At 43.5% G+C, this 13,274-nt stretch overlaps 1 protein-coding gene across 3 annotated transcripts; it reads right to left on the bottom strand.

Moving 5' to 3' along the window:
- Positions 1–59: 59 nt before the first annotated feature.
- Positions 60–11,979, bottom strand: LOC124005337 (calcium-binding protein 39-like). 3 transcript variants are annotated; one of them, XM_046314483.1, is made up of 9 exons: positions 11,844–11,979; positions 8,585–8,744; positions 7,319–7,483; positions 6,532–6,650; positions 3,654–3,822; positions 3,452–3,511; positions 2,953–3,018; positions 2,445–2,588; positions 60–2,341 (listed from the first exon to the last, which is right to left on the bottom strand). In XM_046314483.1, the coding sequence occupies exons 2-9, from the start codon at positions 8,696–8,698 to the stop codon at positions 1,961–1,963; spliced, it is 1,218 nt and encodes a 405-aa protein (XP_046170439.1). In that variant the 5' UTR covers positions 8,699–8,744; positions 11,844–11,979; the 3' UTR covers positions 60–1,960. The 3 variants fall into 3 exon arrangements, with proteins under 3 accessions (XP_046170439.1, XP_046170438.1, XP_046170440.1); XM_046314482.1 differs by having other exon boundaries at positions 11,786–11,955; XM_046314484.1 differs by having other exon boundaries at positions 11,791–11,955.
- Between the last annotated feature and the right edge of the window lie 1,295 nt (positions 11,980–13,274).

Genomic DNA, 13,274 nt, shown 5'->3' with positions numbered 1-13,274 from the left:
GATTTTACTCTTCCATACATTCAGCAGACAGATACAGGAAAGGACAATGAGAAACAATTAACACTGAGCAATGGTTAAATTTATTCCAAATGTTTTTCATTTATTTATGTTTAGATGGTAAGGCCAAAGCCTTTGACACTGCTGAAAGCACCCACACACTCAATGTGCTGGGACTGGAGTCAAAGGTTAGACATAGCCAAATAATTTCAAGCTCTCTCATATGGTCATTTGTTATTTTTGGAAGAAAATTCCAGTACAACATTGCTTGTAGAGAGTACCATGCAGCCAGTAGAGGAACATGCAATTTAAGTATGCATTGAGGAATACTGGTCTCTGTTGGTTTGCACAATGAAATGGTTGATCTGCCATCTATTGGGATATCTTGAGCTTTCAGTCAAAAGCACATGGCTCAACATCACTCTCGGACCATATCCTTCACTGCAAGTAAACATGTCTTTTGAGTGGTATATATGCAATATATTCATATTATCCAATCAACTCCATCCCTCAAATAAATACGGTGTTTCAAATGGCAGATTAGCTCAGTCAGTGTAAAGTAAACATTTAAACAATCTCCAAAGAACATACTTAATGCTCTGGAATTGTACTGGAATTTCAACCCCAATGAAAAAGGCTCAAACTGGGTGGTAAAGGGGAAACATTTGAATGTGCCAAATAATTGTCAACTCCTGAAGCTCACAAGATATGGTGCAACACCCCCAGAAAGCAGTGAATATCATAATACACCAGAGTGGATGAGTGGGGGGAAGAATGATGCGATTCTCTGAAATCCCCCTCAACCCCCCCTCCCAGATCAGATTCCAGTTGGGTGATGGAGGGCGTGTTCCTCTACCCAGGCATTGCTGACACCTGCCAGATCTTACAATGCTTGAAAAGGATATATTTTACGTATCAGCTAACCACATATGTTATAGCAATTTCTCAGTGGATGATGTGGCACGCAACCATTGGTTGATACATGCAATGTCTGAGCAGGGTAAGGTGACCATTGGCTGGCTGCTCAGCACAAACACACAGGCTTGATGTTTTAGTTATCACCTTGCCCCATCCCATTCCCTCCAGGCCTCCCCTCCACCCCACTGTCCTGGCACCCCAGCACATTTTAGTCGTCCGAGTTACTGAAATACAGACGGAAAGATAAGAGGATTAAGAGATCTGGGCTAATACCATTACATTCCCCAGCTGTACTAATTATTAGTAATGTCCTCTAGGTTAACAATGTAAGAGCTGGCCCTGGCTGGACATTATGTACAAAGAAAAATCAGCCACCATTTAAATTCAGCAGTAAAATTAAATGCAAAAAAAAAAAAAGACAGATTTTTCCTCTTAAAAATGAATTTGATTAGAATTACCGTAAAACTTGATTTAAGGTAAAATATATATATTCATTTGTCAATGTTTCAACAAAATCTACAAAGCAAAAATAAAAGTCATATGTACATGTTCACCCTGTCCCAGAACAAGTCAGGCCTGTACCGAAATAATATCTAGCATTTTACCCATATCATTCGCTTTGTGCTGTTTCACAACACACCAATAGCTGCATGGTTTGGTATGAGGCCATTGGAGAGCCCATTTCAAAATGTATCACTGTTGCTGCTGTATACGATGAAAGCATAGATAAGAGTTGTAGCTGGTACGTGCTTTTTGCAGACTGTGACACTAAGTAGACAGGGCCAGCATTTAGCCAAGTACAGCGATGGATCTGTCACATTCGAACAAGGCATGCAACCATGCTCACTTTGCTAGTACCTTTTCACCTCAAGGTTTATGTTGATATTATAGCACTACGTGTGTGTCAGAAGTCTGCATAGCACTCAAATGTAGATTTCGTTGTTACTATGTTTGAATGACCTTTGTTGTGTTGTTACCCTTCCACATGTCTTAATGTGGAAGAAACAAGCAGCATCTATTATGTTCATCTTTTTAAAAGGAGATACTAGAAATAAAAATAGAAAAATAAATTGAATGTCCATTGCGTTGAACAGCAGAATGAGCGGGAGACTTCCTGATGACTTGATGTGGGCGCGTTATTTTTTTTCTTCCTCAAAATGGTGGAAAAACCAGAACAGCAGCGGCTGCTGATGAGTCCGTTATCCAGATGTTGTCTGGACCCCTTAAGCCCCTCCCTCAGGCCTCCTGGGGGGGACGGCCTCTTCAGATCTCTGATCTGTTTGACCAGGTACGTCTTTTCATCATTGAACTGTTCGTCCTCCGTCCTGTCGTTCTGGAACTTGGAGAGGAACTCGATGAGTTTGGTCTGGTTCTTCAGAAGAATGTCCAAGATGGGCTGTGTCTTGTTGGGGTTGGCCACAAACACCTACAGGGGAAGGAAGGACAAATTATTCTTACAATCTAACTAAACTCGTCAAATTGCACCGCCTGCTATAGCCTTATGCTAGTCTCTCGTTTTTTTATTTTACCTTGAAGACGTGGAAGGCCTCAAACTGGATGTTGCGGCTTTTGTCCCGAAGAAGGTTCATCATTAGCTTGAGGTTCTCTGGCTTGCTGATGTATTTCGTCATGATGGTGAAATTGTGTCGATCGAGAAGAAGCTCTCCCAGCAACTAGATTGTTTCAGTGTGACAAAAAAACATTAAGTAATAATTGTAATTAGTCTGTGGTAGGTGATAAAGTAATAATTAATTTAAATGCCAGGTTTGAAACAAGATTCAGCTAAAACTATATAAACAGATAGTCATTATAGTTGGGTATACACAAGGCAAAGTGAAGATACTGCTATGCATTGGCAAAAATAAGAGGACGTTACCAGGCAGATGAAATGTAACTAAAACCTGCGACATCAGTCAGCTTGGTGATATTCAGTAACCAAACACCATGTAAGAGACCATCTATACTTAGCCCTGAAAAACAGGTATACATCCAAATACAATTGACAGCGGTTTACGACAACAGGAACAACGTTCTTACCTTGAGGGATTGCCTTTTAGTCACGTAGTTCTCAGAGTGGAGTAACTTCTCATATTCACTGAAGAACTGGAGGGAGGGGAGGAGAAAGAATCATAGTGAATGTCAAGCGCTATTTCAGAGTGCATCTGCTTGTTTGCAAACTCGGTGACAAGCCAACTAGTGACATTCTCACACCGATAGACAGGGAGCTGCCTTGTATTCAAACAGCCACAGTGTCGAATGCCTGTTTTTTTTGTTGTTAGGTACTGAGTACTGTGCTGCCAAGGTCATTTCCATATTCCCTGGTATACTTTTCATGGATCTCAGATGTCTCTGAAATACTCCGTTGTCAGGCTGGGGTTTAGAGCAAATAAACTCAGCTTATCCTGGTGTGACCTCAGTCTTAAAAAGCTCCGTTAACCAGGATAGGTTGCTATTCAGAAAAAATAGAATTCAAAGAAATGCATCATGGAGATATGTGACCCGGCGAGGACACCTCAGCACGATGTGGAGGACTTACCCTGTCGTAATGCTGCTCCAGGAACTCTGCACTCAGAATCTTGTGTCTCGTTAGCAAGTCCTGGAAGAGGAAAATATACAGGTATTTTAACCAATGAGCTAAAAATGCAGGCCCTCTATTTAGGTCCCAAGAAACCCACGGTCCTAGGGGGTCTGAGATATTACAGTTCTGAGAAAAACGACAGTCATTTTGGAAAACTCACTTTAAAAGTGGCGAATGCGTCTGAAGCGATGTCGAACGTGGACATCTCCACGTATCTGAAGAAGTCGTAGAACTGCTCGGCCCCCAGAGTGATCTTGGCCAGCGGCTCGTGCCTGATACACTCCCTCAGCATGATGCCACAGTTCAAAGCGATCTCTGGAGACTCGTACCTACCAGGTGGACATTTGAATAGGAAGGAGGTATCCCGTTATTAAGACGCAAGCAAGTAGGGTTGAGCGATGTCAACCTTTGTCCTAACGTAATTATGTACCCATAAAACATTGACAGACGATGCTATCGCCCCCTATTGGCCAACCCCCCCCCCCAACAACAAAAAAATCTTGTTGGAAAAAGAAAACAGTTAAAACGACAGTCGGGCAAAAGCGTGAAATTCAATACAACGGGATGAATCATGACAAAAGAGAATGTTATTGAACACCTGGGCAGAGGCTAATAGCAGGTACATCTTTACTAACATTCCTTTATTGTGGAGGAGCTCTAGCAAGGAGCAGGTGTATGTGCTGTGATGGAGCAGTGACTGACTGTCATGAGGAACGGGCTGTCTTACTGTAGTGAGCTACACTAGTATGTGGAAACTCCTTCAAATGAGTGGATTCAGCTATTTCAACCACCCCTATTGCTGACAGGTATATAAATAGAGCACACAGCCATGCAATCTTCATAGACAAACACTGGCAGTAGAGTGGCCCGTAATGAAGAGCTCAGTGACTTTCAACATGACACCGTCATAGGATGCCACCTTCCGAACAAGTCAGTTCGTCAAATTTCTGCCCTGCAGGAGCTGCCCCGGTCAACTGGGGCACAAGTGATGTTATTGTGAAGTGGAAATGTCTAGTAGCAACAACAGCTCAGTTGTAAAGTGGTAGGCCACACAGAACAAGACCGCTGAGTGCTGAAGCGCAACACTCACTACAGAGTTCCAACCGGACTCTGGAAGCAACGTCAGCACAAGAACTGTTCGTCGGGAGCTTCATGAAATGGGTTTCATTACATTTTACATTTAAGTCATTTAGCAGACGCTCTTATCCAGAGCGACTTACAAATTGGTGCATTCAACTTATGACATCCAGTGGGACAGTCACTTAACAATAGTGCATCTAAAACTTAAGGGGGGGGGTGAGAGGGATTACTTATCCTATCCTAGGTATTCCTTAAAGAGGTGGGGTTTCAGGTGTCTCCGGAAGGTGGATCACCAAGCGCAATTCCAAGCATCGGCTGGAGTGGTGTAAAGCTCGGCGCCATTGGACTCTGCATAGTGCCAACTGTAAAGTTTGGTGGAAGAGGAATAACGTTCTGGGGCTGTTTTTCATGGTTCGAGCTAGGCCCCTTAGTTCCAGTGAAGGGAAATCTTAAATGCTACAACATACAAAGACATTCTAGATGATTCTGTGCTTACAACTTTGTGGTAACAGTTTGGAGAAGGCCCTTTCCTGTTTCACCGTGACAATGCCCCCGTGTACAACACGACCTCAATACAGAAAAGGTTTGTTGAAATTAGTGTGGAAGAACTTGATTGGCCTGCAGAGCCCTGACCTCAACCCCATCGAACACCTTTGGGATGAATTGGAACGCCACCTTTGAGCCAGGCCTAACATCAGTGCTCGGCCTCACTAATGCTCTTGTGGCTGAAGTGCCTGCAGCAATGTTCCAACATCTAGTGGAAAGCCTTCCCAGAAGAGTGGATACTGTTATAGCAGCAAAGGGGGACCAACTCCATATTAATGCCCATGATTTTGGAATGAGATGTTCAACGAGCAGGTGTCCAGATACTTTGGTCATGTAGTGTAGGTTATAGGACTACATCATGGGCTGGATAGAAACAATCTACCGTCTTCACAACTGGATAATAATTGTCTCATAAAATAGGAAAATAAACATTGTTTCTTCTATCTATCATAAAGCTGTGATTAAAAATAGCCTATGCCTAGTCTTAGGCTATAGACATTCATTTGTGTTATTTATGAAAGACACAACTTTAGGACAACTCCTTCGTTGGCTAGAATATTTGGGAAATAAGCTGGAGTTTCTAACTTTAAGTTGTCGTAAAGCGTTTAAACCTCTCTTGGAGGGATATTCATGGTCTGCACTGATCATTACTTAAGCTTAAACTGGTTATTAGATGTTTCTATAGAATATTGATATGCTTTGTTCTCCCTCATTATTAGTCCTCTGGCTAACTTGTGTTATTAGGCGAGAAAAATTACTTTGAAATGGAACTCCTTTACATTCATTGTTTGATCGGGAGAAAGCCATACATAAAACAATGAAGCAATGCCAAAGGTCATTCATATAGCCTATCAAATGGAGAAAGAGAAGAGAATACAGGCTAAGCTTTTTAAAAACAGCTAAGCACAAGATAGTTCAGGAGTGTCCGGTACTTAAAAAAATAATTATCCATTCTGACTGTAAAAATACCAGAAAATCAGTTCCAAGTGATTTTACTATAAGAAACCTGTTTAAGTATTCCCACACATAATAGAGACACATCGTATACAAGTGTAAGCAAGGTTGGAAATGATTGTGTATTAGTCACACACATCTGTTTGGGTTTCTTTCAGTAAATTTGCAGTCTACAAATGATTTGTAATTATGTTTTGGCCCCCGACCGACCATCCACTCCGACCGACAAATCTGCCCATGGCTGAATCTAGTTGATGATCCCTGATATAGGACTTTGTTAAGTCTCCAGTTATTACTACCAATATCGGCTTTCTGTCAACTTCTGCAATTGTTATCTTTCTATTTCGATGCATTTAATTATTTTGTATTGAGACAATGTGGTAACCAACACAAAAACACGACACCCCAACATTGTAAATGACAGGTTGTAGTGTGAGTTTGGGCACCCCAGGCCTCACCCTTTGAGCAGCACAAAGAGGATGTTCTGCTGAGTACAGAGGTACTCCACCGTGGGCGTCCGCGTCCCGATCTGACGCCTCAAGATGTTGTTGAAGATCTGAGCCACATCCTTCTTACCCTGATGTTGTACAGAAATGACATGAAGCAATGTCAGAAAAGTGTTAAAAATCACAAAGGGTCAGCCAGAAAGTTTTTCTGAACCGAAATTCTGAATTCAATGTTCTTATACATGTTATGGTGATAAAAACATTCACCTATTAGCACCATTGGTGAATTGTAACATTTCATATTAGTATCATTGCGTTGTTTTTGCACCCATTATCAATTTCAGCCTCCCTATAGCAGGAATAGCCAAGACAGATGTCTCTTCTGATGAGTGAGAATGACCCAGACCAACTGAAGGATGTGGAGGTTGAGCGTGTCAAAGAGGAAGAGGAGAATCACACCACATTGACTCAGTGAAGTCTACACACACACACACACACACACACACACACACACACACACACACACACACACACACACACACACACACACACACACACACACACACACACTGCAGTGAGGAAAAAAAACATGTCCCTGTGAAAGCATGTCCATGTGCCAGTAGAAGAGACTGAACACAGTCAGTCTGGACTCTTTCTGTACAGCGACACAAATCGGTCACTCTCATCTATATCACTCCTCCCAAAGCAGACCGACCTTTCTAGTCAGCATCTCAAAAGAAATCTCTCATTCCCTGCATCTGTCCCAAAGACAAACAAACACAGTGTAAAAGTGTTTCACCTCAAAGTCGATGAGCTGCAGGTCAGCTACGAGGGTGCTGAGCAGGCCACTGTTGTAAAGCTCCTGGGCCAGCTGGGCCACCGCCTCTGTCTGGGGCTCCTTCTCATTGGTGCCATACAGAATCTCCTTCATCGCCACGAGGCTCTTAGACACCTCCTCCATGGCCTGGACACACACAGAGCCAGATACAGATGAAATGAGCTCTCTACATTATATAAGCTAGCTCTCCATCAGTCACCATACTGTTTCCTCTGACCTAGCTAACCCCTTACACACACCATCCCATGTTGCACTGAGATTATCCCATCATACACTTTCTTCAGAGTGTAGAGATGGTTTGTTATGAAAGGAAACCCTCAACAGGTTGTTGGGACCAATGTCTCTAGTCAAACATGACAGGCAATTATTTTTGTTCATATATATTTTCCAAACACAGATACCATATTACACCTGGGGTCTCCAACCCTGTTCCCAGAGAGCGACCGTCCGGTAGGTTCACACTCCAACCCTGTTCCCAGAGAGCGACCATCCGGTAGGTTCACACTCCAACCCTGTTCCCAGAGAGCGACCGTCCGGTAGGTTCACACTCCAACCCTGTTCCCAGAAAGCGACCGTCCGGTAGGTTCACACTCCAACCCTGTTCCCAGAGAGCGACCGTCCGGTAGGTTCACACTCCCAACCCTGTTCCCAGAGAGCGACCGTCCGGTAGGTTCACACTCCAACCCTGTTCCCAGAGAGCGACCGTCCGGTAGGTTCACACTCCAACCCTGTTCCCAGAGAGCGACCGTCCGGTAGGTTCACACTCCAACCCTGTTCCCAGAGAGCGACCGTCCGGTAGGTTCACACTCCAACCCTGTTCCCAGAGAGCAACCGTCCGGTAGGTTCACACTCCAACCCTGTTCCCAGAGAGCGACCGTCCTGTAGGTTCACACTCCAACCCTGTTCCCAGAGAGCGACCGTCCTGTAGGTTTTCACTCCAACCCTAATCTACCACACTTGATTCTAATAATTAGTTGGTTGATAAGCTGAATCAGGTTAGTTACAGCTAGGGTTGGAATGAAAACCTACAGAAGGGCAGCTCTCCAGGAACAGAGTTGGAGAGGCCTGCCTATTCATTTATTTACACTGTAGTCAATTCAAACTCTTAGAGGGAGGGGTTTGAAATTCCCCACTCCATCGCTTCCATAGAATTTCTGAAGTCACTAATCAAGTTAGAGTAGTGGGAGAGAGGTGTAACTAGGAGGTACTGTCTGTCTTTGTGTTTACCTTCTCAGCCTTCTTGTCAGAGATGTCGTGTTTCTCCAACACCGTCATGTTGTCCTTCAGGTTCTTGACGATGTCCGCCGGCGACTTGTGGGACTTGCCAAAGGGGAACGGCATGGTGGTGGTTACCGTGGTCGACCAAGCAGCGAGTGCACAGTCCTACCTATCCACAGAGGAGAGAGAAAATATAAACTGGAGATGATAAATGAGAAAGAGAGAAAGAAAGGGCTCTGCAGAGAAAGACTAAACCAAACTGTGACAGTTGTTCAAACTGCATCAGTACAGACTCAGAGAGCTCAGTGAGGAGGAGCCAAATCAGTAAAGGCACTAACAATGTGACTCACTATTCATCATGAATCATACTGATACAAAGATACTACTCACCCACAATTAATAACCTACTGACTCACAATTCATAAGTCACACTGACACCAAGATTCGTAGTGCTAAGAAACAACAGGATGTAGAGGGGCAGGCTAAACAGATTGATCTGAAGACAGGAAACAGCTAAAAGAGGTGGAAGCAAAATGTTGATCCTCACCCTCATACTGAGATTTGCTATTAAGCATTACTCTAATTGTGCATGAGGTTGTTGAAAGGGCAGGCTAACTGCGGGGGTTGTTTTTACTTTAACTATGGATCAAATTGATTGGTTTACTGACCAGTTGCATCATAAGAGGTGACATGGAGACATGACTGATTGGTCAGTGGTAGTCAATGATTACAGAGGTAGAACGTCCACTGCCCTATCCTACTCCAAAGGGGCCTCTACATGACCCCTTCTAGTGTTGTTAAGGTCACAGAAACCTCCATTTACCGGTACTTCTCCCCTTTTCCAGCCTCTCCCCACTAGTGTAAACACAAACCCACCACATATCCTCTCACACACCCCTCCCCAGACAAACTGTAAGGTGCTTATAACCGTATCTAGAGCAGTGAGAGCCGGGGGAATACATGAGCCCCTCAGTGGGACATGTCAGACCTTCTCTCACTGAGCTTTTATCTAGGGCAAGGGATGGGCAACTGGCGGCCCTCGAATTCCCAAATTTAACTAGGCAAGTCAGTTAAGAACAAATTCTTATTTTCAGTGAAAATGTCCCCCATTTTAGAACATTCATGACAATGCCATGACAACACTCAAGTCCCTTATATTATGGAGTTGAGTTATTAATAACAGGTTGCTTGATTTGATAGCAACACCATTGAGTCCACTCAGTCGATACTTGTAGGCGTTTTTAAGAATTTCGATTTTTACATGTACCTAAGTTTGTAACTAACTGTGGTCCTTTCACGGGGAATACTGAAATTCATACTTTCATTGAATACAACCTACTTTCTCCTCGTTGTTGCTTAACTGGAGACGCAACAGCCTTGATGTACTACGTAAAACAGATTCAGTTTGCACAACGCTTTCACACGGAGTTGAGCAACACAAATCAGGAAAGTAGGTGGTTGTAGTCAATAAAAATATTGATTGATGGCAACTCAGTTGTTGCCGTCAAATCACACAACCTGTTATCAATAATCAACTTCTCCTCGATATAAAAGAGAAGAGTTGAGCATTCCTCAGCTATCAAAACCCAACATGGATTCCAATAGCACTGTTATGTGTACAGCCAAGACCAGTGAAGTTACTCCCAGAATCCAGAATGTAGCGGTTAATGAACGAGACACAGGGTGATGTACCAGACCAGTCAGTCTACTTTGGCAACCTGTTTCCAGATGTGATCTTCCCCTGACCTGTGAACCCAAACCCTGGCACAGTCTTGCTCAGTCTCTGACCTGTCTTGGCATCTACATTTAGAATTAGAACCCAGCACTGGAGCCAAGAATATAACCAACCAGCACTAAAGCAAGACCTAGCCTGGTCATATCTGATGTGTCCCATGTTAACAGATTAAAATAGAAACACAGACACCCGCCCCTGGTTTGAACTGAATCTCTGGGCACCTTTCAACTTCACCAAGTGGTGAATCCGTATTTCACTCGCAGGCTAAAGTTAATTAATGTAGGCAGCACTCCTCTACTCCAGGGTTTCCCAAACGTTTTGGTTTTTGCCCTAACACTACACAGTGGATTCAGATAATCAAACCTTGATTAGTTGGTTATTTTAATCAGCTGTGTAGTGTTAGGTCAGAAACCAAAACGTGGATGAAGGGGAGGCCCCAGATCCGAATTTGTCCAACCCTGCTCTATTCCAACGTGCCCCCCCTTTAGTTATTAGAATGATGTAGATAAGCGGACAACACCGATGTCAAATGTTTAAGGCTGTTGGTTAAGTACTAGATAGAGAATAACGAATTCACAATTGTATCTGTGCAGATTGCATACATAGCCAACTAGCAAGCAGAGTGTCTTTGGAAACAATCATGGTGCATTTCCATTATGATTTTGGTAACGTTAATAGTACGTTCAACTCGTGCGATAATGGTAGCCTACTAGACTGGTATTGGTCCCTAATTTAACTAGTAGTACGGGCTAGCATTGGAGATAGACATTGGAAAGAAGAGTAGTGTAGCTAGCAAGTTGGAAGACAACGTGTGCAGTTGCGAACTAACTATGAACTACCAAAACATTCTTGCATCACTCGCTCATTGCTAATGTAGCTTAGCTAACATCAGCAAGCCCTAAAACAGGGAACCGCCCTCGTTATCCATGCCATGGAGCCGCAAAATAGGGTGTGTGGAGCAGATGTCAGCCAGCGTCTGCGCACAATATTTCGTGTTGGCTAATTGTAAACTGCTCGGTAGTGTCCACAAAGTCGTGCAATCCTGCCAACTGACGTCTCATATTGTGGTCCATACGGGAGGCCTAAATACACAACAGGCCTTTAAATAGTACTAGTTAGCTCGCTTGCTAACTTAACTACCACAACGGCAATGCTGTCTGACTAGCTAACGTTAACCAGAAATCTAGTTAGTTAGTTGGCTATAACAGCGTCAGCTAGCTAGTTACTGTACTAACTACTGTAGTTGAAGATAGGAAGATCACAAAATTTGCTTGCTATTTTTTAAATTCAAGGTCTTGAACGTCTCGTGTAGCAGCTAACAAATAACGTGATACGCTTGAAAGCTTTAACAGGCCTCCGCTAGCTGGCTAACGTCGATAGTTAGACAGATAACTGCCTGGCGTTAGCGAACATCATTGGCCAATGCAGGCAGGCCAGCTAATTGTGTTATCCAAATGACAAATACAATATCAAACCTTACAAACTCGATCTTATCACTCTCCACGGATGTCTGAAACGCTAACGACTATGTACCGGTTCGTCTTGTTGGATAGGAGGCTCCTTTGTTTTCCTTATTTGTCGCCTCCCCTTGTTTGAAATGTATATTTCCTAGTCCTTCATGTGTACGAGTGCGACTGGTTTAGCAATGTGTTGGGCATCGAGGTCTACCGCCCCACGCTGGTCGTGTAACGCTATAACATCTGCCCATGGGGCCTCGCGAGTGTCCACAGGGAGGCGCTCATGCACAAGGAAGAGTGCATGAATGACTCCAATTATGTATATAAACATACTGTATGTATATCATAGGGCCTGCTGAGGGGAGGATGGCTCATAATAATAGCTGGAACGACGCTAATGGAATGGTGTCAAGCACATGGAAACCATGTGTTTGATGCATTTGGTACCATTCAGCTCCAGCCATTATTATTATTCGACCATGCTGGTCATTTATGAACATTTGAACATCTTGGCCATGTTCTGTTATAATCTCCACCCGGCACAGCCAGAAGAGGACTGGCCACCCCACATAGCCTGGTTCCTCTCTAGGTTTCTTCCTAGGTTTTTGCCTTTCTAGGGAGTTTTTCCTAGCCACTGTGCTTCTACACCTGCATTGCTTGCTGTTTGTGGTTTTAGGCTGGGTTTCTGTACAGCACTTTGAGATATCAGCTGATGTACGAAGGGCTATATAAATAAATTTGATTTGATTACCACAAGTTCATCCTCCCACATTAAGGTGCCACCAACCTCCTGTGGTGTATATATCAATTATTGGAATCCACGCACAACTAAAGAGGGCTATGTTGAATCCACACACCCTAGACAAAAAGTATGTTTGGTGAGCAATTCTGTATGCAAGCTTTTTTTCTTCATTCTTGTCTTTCCCTTCAGGCACAACCTTATAAAGCCTCTTGGCTCCAGGAGACAAATGTGTACAGGTCTCCCAGAGTGAAGAGGCTAAATCGTATAAAGTTGTAATGAATGAATAGGACCACTCTATTCTACTAGCTTTGGAGCCTTCCCAAAACCAACCCTGGACAAAAAAAAAAAAAAAAAATTGACAAGACCTGCCAATCTGAACAAAACAAACAACAGGATGGGATTTTATGTTTATTGAAAAATAGGATGAAATAAATCCCTGGTGTGTGTGTGTGTGTGTGCGTGTGTGTGTGTGTGTGTGTGTGTGTGTGTGTGTGTGTGTGTGTGTGTGTGTGTGTGTGTGTGTGTGTGTGTGTGTGTGTGTGTGTGTGTGTGTGTGTGTGTGTGTGTGTGTGCACATTTGTGGGTGTGTGTGTGTGTATGTCTGTGTGTGTGTGTCTGTGTGTGCACATTTGTGTGTGTGCGTGTTTTTGGGTCTCTGGTTGCAGTGTGATGAAGATTTCAGTTGCAGCATTTCTGAGAGCAGCCTCCACAGCAAAACATCTTCCTCAGACATCTGATAAAGCTGTGAGGGAGACAGTAACCACT

This window comes from Oncorhynchus gorbuscha, linkage group LG19 (genome assembly GCF_021184085.1).
Source record: "Oncorhynchus gorbuscha isolate QuinsamMale2020 ecotype Even-year linkage group LG19, OgorEven_v1.0, whole genome shotgun sequence".
NCBI lineage: Eukaryota > Metazoa > Chordata > Actinopteri > Salmoniformes > Salmonidae > Oncorhynchus > Oncorhynchus gorbuscha.
Note: the sequence above shows the minus strand (reverse complement) of the source record. Positions and strands in the feature narration are given on the sequence as shown.